The sequence below is a fragment of the Vigna unguiculata genome, chromosome 1 (assembly GCF_037176805.1).
Source record: "Vigna unguiculata cultivar grain cowpea cultivar isolate G323 ecotype 2 chromosome 1, ASM3717680v1, whole genome shotgun sequence".
NCBI classification, from domain to species: Eukaryota; Viridiplantae; Streptophyta; class Magnoliopsida; order Fabales; family Fabaceae; genus Vigna; species Vigna unguiculata.
In genome coordinates this window covers 35,832,583-35,841,209 of record NC_140792.1, presented here as the reverse complement: position 1 = coordinate 35,841,209, position 8,627 = coordinate 35,832,583, and the positions used below count along the sequence as shown (strand labels likewise).

At 34.5% G+C, this 8,627-nt stretch overlaps 2 protein-coding genes across 2 annotated transcripts; one reads left to right on the top strand and one right to left on the bottom strand.

The window, feature by feature from the left end:
- The first annotated feature begins 213 nt into the window (after positions 1 to 213).
- LOC114172438 (uncharacterized) lies at positions 214 to 1,347 on the top strand. Its single transcript, XM_028056917.2, has one exon. The coding sequence runs from the start codon at positions 214 to 216 to the stop codon at positions 1,345 to 1,347; it is 1,134 nt and encodes a 377-aa protein (XP_027912718.2).
- Positions 1,348 to 4,168: 2,821 nt separating this feature from the next.
- LOC114172444 (elongation factor Tu, mitochondrial-like) lies at positions 4,169 to 7,520 on the bottom strand. Its single transcript, XM_085666704.1, has 9 exons — positions 7,339 to 7,520; positions 7,192 to 7,225; positions 6,961 to 7,074; positions 6,822 to 6,896; positions 6,374 to 6,478; positions 6,180 to 6,270; positions 5,839 to 6,044; positions 5,003 to 5,086; positions 4,169 to 4,234 (listed from the first exon to the last, which is right to left on the bottom strand). The coding sequence occupies exons 1-9, from the start codon at positions 7,518 to 7,520 to the stop codon at positions 4,169 to 4,171; spliced, it is 957 nt and encodes a 318-aa protein (XP_085522830.1).
- Between the last annotated feature and the right edge of the window lie 1,107 nt (positions 7,521 to 8,627).

Here is an 8,627-nt window from a genome sequence, read left to right as displayed (position 1 = left end):
GAAGAAGGGTTTGAAATCCAAGCGAGAGATGAAAGGTTAAAGAAATTGGGGATTTAGGGTTCTTCGAAACCCTTGAGAATCAGATTTGGGGATTATCTTGATTAGGGCTGCCAACGTTTGGTTACTTCAAATTCGAAATAGACAACCTAAAAAATACGTTGTTTTTTGGTTGATTCTAAACAAAGCATTCATTCATCTACGATCACAGAACTAATGCAGTCTCTCAAGTCACACCATGCTGTTTCATCTTCTCTTTTCAATCAATTCTCTTATCAGTCTATAACATTCTTCCTATCTTTCTCAACCAAAAGCCGTTGCCTACACTTCAACGAAACCACTTCAATAATTGATTACCTGAATTCCGACTTGCAGTTCTCCAGAACCCAATCCCTTTATGTCTCCAAACGTGTTTCAGGGTGCAGATTCCCTCAAAACCCCTTATTAGTGCTCACTTTCTTCAAACAAATAGGCTTTTCCCAAAGCCAGATTCTCTCCCTGATTCGTCAAAGACCCCAGATACTGTTTACAAACGTTGAGAAAATCTTGAGACCCAAAATTCAGCTCTTTCAGATGTCTGGATTCCAGGGTTACGAGTTATGCAGCTTCATTTCAAAGAATCCCTCCATTTTGACTCATAGCTTGAAGAAAACATTGGTCCCCTCAGTTGAAGCTATTAGGAAAATTGTCTACGACCAGAAAGATTTTATTCTTGTTTTGCACAGATGTGGCTGGATACTCCCAAAGTACAAAAGAATTATGGAGAATGTCGTCTTTTTGGAGAGTTGTGGCATTCTTGGAACTCATCTTTCATTGCTACTCAAACTTCATCCAAGGCTTTTCGTTGCACAGCGGTCTACTATTGAAAACAATGTTTCTCGAGCTGTAAACTTGGGTTTCCGTGAAAATTCAAGAATGCTTGTCCATGCAATTCATACATTAAGTTGTTTGAGCGATAAAACATTTGAGAGAAAGTTGAAACTAATTAATTGTTTTGGTTTTTTGAAGGATGAGGGCCTGCAAATGTTCAAGAGAACCCCGACTTTGTTTAGAACATCAGAGAAGAAGTTGAAAGTTGGAATGAAATTCTTCTTGCATACAGTTATGCTGCCCAAGTCAGTCCTTATTCACCAGCCTAAGATTTTAATGTACAACATGGAGGATCGCGTGCTTCCTCAATATAAAGTCTTCCAACTGTTGAAATCAAAAAATCTCTGCAAGAAAGTCCCCAGTTATATTCATGTGTTGTGCTTGTCTGAGGAGATGTTCTTGGACAAGTATATATCACAGTTCAGAGAAAATGCAGAGGAGTTATTAGTAGCATACAAGGGTCATTATCTGGAGGCATAACCATACCTTCAATTCTGTTTTTTCACTCTTCCACAGGGTTCTAATACTGAAATTATTTAGATAGTGTTGTGCATAACCATGGAATGTCTCATTGTAGTAATGAAGATGGCTCGTTTATTGTATCTGTTTATTGATTATGCATCTTTCTTTCCCATGGTAATTTGGTGGTCATAAGAACCTTGGAAGATCCACACGAAAATAAGCAATCCACTTTGACTGCTCCTTTAAAGAGGTATGCAGAGTATACTTTTCTTGATCTTGTTGACTTGTTCCCCAACTGGGATATGCTCCAATGTTGAATTGTAAAATTAGCCTGTATTCATCTTCCAGCACCCTTGTTTAGCTTTTAAATCGCTGAGCATTAATTAGACTGTTTCTATGTTGTGAATTATGTAAGTTAATTTGATTAGTCAAATTTGTATGTGCGTAAGTAGGATTGATATCGAGTTTCCTTTTACTCCCTTCCACCTTCTACTATTAAGAGAGAAAAAATCAAGAAGAACGTGGGTTGCATTAGTAAATCTTAGGTGGTACTTGAAAGTTGAAACCATTGAGACATTATTATGCTGCTTTATTGTCAACGTTTAAGACTGCTTTTTTTTAATGGCTTTTCAATGAGGGACTAAAGGTATGCATCACTGCTTTCACTTGTTTATCACTGGAATATATTTGGTAGTATTTGAACTAAGCTAAAAAATGCCAAAATATAATCCCTTCAACTGCAGCTGCAACAAATCTTCTTACAATCTCTTTCCCTTACAAGATGGACCATTCTTTGCTGTGACAGTTTCATCTTTTCACCTTGCAGTGGCCCTCCAGCCCCGTCTTATGATTTCCTGACTCAACAGCTAAACCTGAAAACAATCAAAGAAGAGTTCATATTTTGTATATTAATTCTGATGCATTATCTTTGAAGGTCCGTCTCATGATATTTTGTATCACTCTTCTACAGGGTTGTTATATTATAATAGATAAATATTACAAGAGACAACATATGTGTATAAGGACACACATTAAAAGAAATAATTATCTATTTATTTTAAAAATCAAATAATTTTAAAAATAATCTTTAGAAATACATACCGTGGGTTAAATCGATTCAATATAGAATTCGAGCATTTTAGAGATTTGTATGAAGATTTTAAATTTAAAAAACTAATAATACTATTTAAGAACTAAAATAATAATTTATTAGATATTAAAGGTTAGAGTTGAAATATATTTTTATTTTTACGGTAAATCAGTTTAATAATAAATCAAATGAATAAAATAATTATTCAGAGAAGTAATACTTTAAACATAATATATTCTTTAATAATTTATTAAATGACCAACTAATTATAAATTCTAAAATTATAAATTTAATATAATAATAAAACAAAAAAAAATATTACTTCTCTAAATATAGGGAGCCCATTAACTATAATACAGTAACATTCGCAAGAAATTTTTTTTCTTCTAGTCTCTAAAATACGCCATTTCAAAGTATAGTTTATTGTTAACTCTACTTGGTTACATAGTGAACTAATTTTCAAGTCTTTTATTAATGGTGGTAAATTCAAAACCCCATTACCATTATGAAAAAGCAGATAAGTTCTTGCATGTGATTGTTAGGTGTAATAAAGTAGTTTCGAACCTTAGTGTAGTCAAAGTTCTCTCTAATAACAACCGTCCCACCTTAAAAAAACACTTATGGGAATCATAAAAGCTGGTCCAGTATTTTGAATTTGAGTCAAAATAACTGGTTCTAGAAGTGTCAAGTTTGGTACATAATGGTTTGTTTTCTAAAAGATGGTGGTAGTGACATAAATCAGCGGTGGAACCGGGAAGAGTAAATGGTATAAGAAAGAAGAAATCTTTGGCGTGAGTTGAAAATTAGAACTTTGTTTCTTTCGAGCTGCATGACTTGGACTCGCTTTCCCCCCTCTCTTTCTGTCTTTTGTGAAAGAACATGACAACGTTAAACTATCTATTAACTGAGATAAATGTGGAAGCAATACTCAACCAACAACGTTAGATTGAGATAAATTTAACTACGGTTGATACACTACACCATGAACATGCAAAAATAAAATTCCAGAAACATATTCGTTTTAATGTTTGGTATGGTAGGAACCACTTACATTCTGGCTCTCTGATCGTAATTTAAAATTCAACAAGTGCGATGAGTTGTTTAATTTCCACATAAAGACACACGAATAATAATTACCCATAACCACATAAGCATCTTATATATATGGGAATGACGTGATTCTTGCAAGCTGCAACTGAAACTTTTGTTTATTTCGCCAATTCTGAAGAAGGGTCCTCTTGGAATCTGATACCATCTAGCTGCTCCATGGAAAACTCTCATGTTTGTGAGGGTGGGAGAGGAAGATACTGATTTTTGATGAAAGAGATAAATGTTTATGTTTATTTTTTTTGCTTTTTATTATGATAATAACAGATAATTAAAACAGCAGTATACAATACTAACCATAGAATTATCAAGTACTTAAAGAAAATCTCTTCCTTTTATTTGATTTCCTTGAGAAGATTAGGACTAAGCCGTCAACTTTGGCCATGGTTCAATGTTACTGTATATACATCAGTACTTGGTTGTTTTGGAGTTTGACACCATTATATTCCGTGGAAAATTAGAAAAAGCTCTTCTTAATCGCTGTTCAGAATCTTAACTGGATAGCTCCTACGAAAAACAATTAGTCCTCATACACATACCTATTCAAAACATGTCACTATTTCTTTCTTATTTTAGTTCATAATCTTCCATTTACACCCTCATAACACACTATAAAACAAGTTACACCAACTCAACTTATAATCATTTGAGCTTAACCAAGTTTGTCGAGAAACCATATACCTTGCATCGAACACTTTTCAAACCAACCTGCATCATGGAACAGGAACTCATCATGTTCAAAGGTTCATGGAAAGGCAACAAGAGTTGCTTCAAGTGAAGCTGGATATGATCCAAGGATGAGGTGGCGTGCTGCTAATCCAGCAGTAGAGACCACACGCGCTTGGAAGGGACAACATGGTCGTGCGGCGAACTCAGATAACACCTCACTTGATAACGATGAAACTTTCAACAGTTTCATTCGACGTGCCAAGGGTAAACTTAGAACCGTGTCCCACATCGGTCGGGAGCAGAGCAACGTTACACCTGTACCACTACGAGATGATGACGAGGCTAATGCTAGGGATAACCTAAACGACCAGTTTTTGAATTTTATCAAGAGTTCGAAGAAGAAGTTGAGAAGTACATCAAGCATGAGGAAGCATGGTTCCTTCAACAGACGGTGACCATTGATAAACCAGGGAACCTCAAAGAGAGTGATTTGACATGTGGGTCCATCCAATATTCTGTTATATATACTGCATGAAAATAAGATCCTAAGCCATGCAAGCATTATTATACTTTACATTTTTTTCTATTTCAAGCACAGTAAATGTGAAATGTTTATTTGGGGGGAATAATTTTGACTGGTTTATTGTTTGTTTGTAAGAAATTAATATACATTGATGTTTTGTCTTTAATGAAAGGTTTCTGATTAATCTGTAGTGTTTTTATTGAAAGAATAATTAATATCAGTTTATTAACAGGAAGGATCAGAGGGCAGCTATATATAGGAAATGACTCAATGAACATACATACCTGCATTAGACCCAACACCTCTACTTCTTCACCGACTTTAATGACGCCTTGTTCAACACGGCCAGTGGCAACTGTTCCACGTCCCTTCATCACAAATGAAAAATATAAAGCAGCTGAAATGATGGAAACCATTGCCCCCATATTTATTTATGTCCATACAATCCAATATATGTAATGAAACAAATGCAGATTTTGAGAGAACTAAGTGTTGAAAATAGAAATTTTGATATTCTCTTTAAGGAAAAAAAAAACAATTATATGAGACAACAGTTTTTAAAGCACTATGTTAAGATTTAAATTACCACTGCGTCATATCATTACAAAGAGCAAGGCTGTAACAAATGCTACCTCCTTTCCTTTTTTATTCTTCAAAAACCCTAGACCGAATTAAGAATTTGAAATTTAAGATTTTGAAATTTTATCCTTCACCTAACTAGAGATTTAGAAGAACAAGAAAGAATTTGTTAAAGTGACCACAGTTACAAAGATGACCGGTATTATAAACATCTATTCCACATATGCTCCAGTGTTCATAATCCCATCTGCTTATGATGTTAAGCACATCAATAATTGCTGTAGTTTGAGTGAACTGAAGGAGCATATAAGGAATTTAAAGCAATTTTAACGTAAACAGAATAGTAATAAATAGTACTTCTTAAACAGTGTCGTTACCTAAACGGTGTTTATACTGGAGTAGATGGAAAGTGATAGAACATGATAAAAACACAAGACTTACATTACAAATTGTAACAATTTTATAACTGAGGCCATCTTTACTTCAATGAATCTGCTTTCTTCAAAAATTAACCCAAAAAATAAAGTTCAGGTCCTTTTACCTGAATTGAGAACACATCTTCAATTGGCATTAGGAAGGGCTTGTCAAGTTGGCGAACAGGGTCAGGAATGTATGCATCTACAGCATCCATTAATTTTAGAATGGCCTGTCTTCCAATCTCGTCATTTGTACCCTGTAAAGCAGACAACGCTGAACCTCTAATGATCGGGATTTCATCCCCAGGGAACTTGTAGAAGCTCAGTAGCTCTGCAAAAAACATTATCATAAAAACACATTTTAGCAAACACATTTTAGCAAACACAAAGATTACAGAAACTTAAGCAGGTTTATTCATTTTCTGAGCATGGACAAGAGAAGAGAAGCCTTAGAGAAACACCCTACCACGTAACTCCATTTCTACAAGCTCTAACAACTCTGGATCATCAACAGCATCAACTTTATTTAGAAAGCAAACAAGAGATGGCACACCAACCTGCATAATACATTTAAAGATAAAATATGTCAATCTAGAAGTAAGGAGAAAGGTGTAGACGTTCTAGGTATATATATACAAACCACATCAGTAGAATACCTACTTGGCGAGCAAGAAGAATGTGCTCCTTGGTTTGAGGCATTGGTCCATCAGGTGCAGATACAACAAGTATACCACCATCCATCTGGGCAGCTCCCGTAATCATATTCTGAAAAAAAAAACAGACAATTATAAATCATACAGTGAACAAAATAGGAATCTAACAAATGCAGCTGTTGCCAATATACAGTGTAATCAATACCTATAAAATATATTTTGTTACAAACTAATCTACTTCCAAATTCCTAGCATAAATTTTCCATCTCATTTTGAAAAGAAGGTCAGGCTACACAAGCACCAAAATATGCTAAATTCCACAATTAACTATTATACAAGGTAAAATTGCTTAAATTTGTTCGCCACAACTTAGCCACCCAGCTTCCATTAGGCAATTGATAACTCCAATAAAAAAAAACATTCTTAGAGAAACTAAACCAAATTCGAAAGCTTACTTTAACATAATCCGTGTGTCCAGGGCAGTCCACATGCGCATAATGTCGTTTTGCAGTCTCATACTCCACATGAGCCTGAAAACCGAAATATAGAGCAAGCATACATATCAACAGAAAACAACACAATCGATTGCAAGACCAAAAGAGTGCGATTCCATATCGTTGCAATGGTGATTCCTCTCTTCTTCTCTTCAATAGCCTTGTCAATTTCATCAAAGGCCACAGCCTTAGCCTTCCCTTCATCCGCAAGCACCTGATCAAACCTAATTGAGTAATAAACACCAAAACATCCACCTCAACACACATTTAAACAAAGAGTGAATCAAGACCTTGGTGATTACCGCAGTTAGCGTGGTCTTCCAATGTCCACGTGTCCAATAGTTCCGACATTAACGTGAGGCTTCCTGCAAAGTCAAACAATAAGATGAACAAAACAAGTAAAAGACATACTAATAACGATTACTGTTACTTGTATATTTTAAATTTTGCGACGAAAAAGAGAAAGCGAGAGTGTTACGTTCTGGTGAAAGTTGCCATGGATCTCCACCATGGATTGGAATTGAAAGAATAGAAGGAGGTGGAGGTGGAGTCACTGGGAGTAGAGAGAGGAGAACGAGATACGGAAGAGTGGATTTGAGAGGCTAAGGGGAAGAGGCGGCGAGAAGTGGAAGAGGAGTGTCTGAGAAGAAGAGTGGCCATTGAAGAAGTGATTAGGAGAATGAAAAGCCCTAACTATGGAGTGGAGAGGTGAGGGTTTTAGGAGAAGGAAGACAAAAGCGAAGAGCAGTGTGTGCGAAGAGCGAGGGTTTTAGAATGGGCGCCCGACACCGACCCGTCATATTCGTGCGGCCCAATTCGAGCACTCTCATAATGTTTCGGAGCACATACATACTTCTTTTTTTCTGTTACAAATGTTTTTTTCTTCTTGCTCCGACAGAAAATATTTGAAGTGATTTTTATCTTATTGACTTAATTTAAAGTTTTAGATAAATGAATTAATTCGTGTCTGGTTTAACTTATTTAGTTAAATGGTATCTTTTGGTAAATTTTAGGTATATTTTATGAGAAATAATTCTGTTCGAGGTAGAAAAAATTATATATTAGGACAGGGTTATTCTGGTTCAAAAACTGACCATTTTTCTCTTTATTTTATTTTTTTTATGAAAATGCATTAACTTGTGATAAGTATAAATAAAATGAATAAATAAATTAAAAGATAATTTATGTAATATAGGTTTTACTTGTTTGTTTAGTATAGATGCTTTATATTCAACTTTTTTCATTTTGAGTCAACTCTAATTTTCTTTTCTTATTTTTTAAACGAATGTATAGATAGGAGTTTTATACTTTTAGTCGGTATTTCCTCTTTTGAATTTTTAAACGAATGTATATAATTGTTTCTTTGCTTAAAATCATTTGCTTTTGTCGATGAAATCATATAAAAGAGTTACGTATTGTTGCTCTTTTGTAAGCAATAAAATATTTTCGATTTTAATGTTGTGATACTTTTCAATTAAATTTGTTTTTTAAGAAACTTTTAAAGGACAATGTTCTCTTTGCATCTTTTACTCCTTATCAATCTTTATTAGTATACTTTGACTTCAATTGAAGGGAGCCTAATGGTTGATTGGATGATTCAATTTCTATTTTAAACTCTCCATTGGTTGATGGAAATATCATGGTGAAAGAAAAAAGAAAAATTTAATGATGGGAAGTTGCTTGATGATGGACAATCTCTATCTTGTACTTCTAAGATTTAGTTTTAGACATGTTCCTACAAAACTTAAGTGCTCATATTTTTGCACT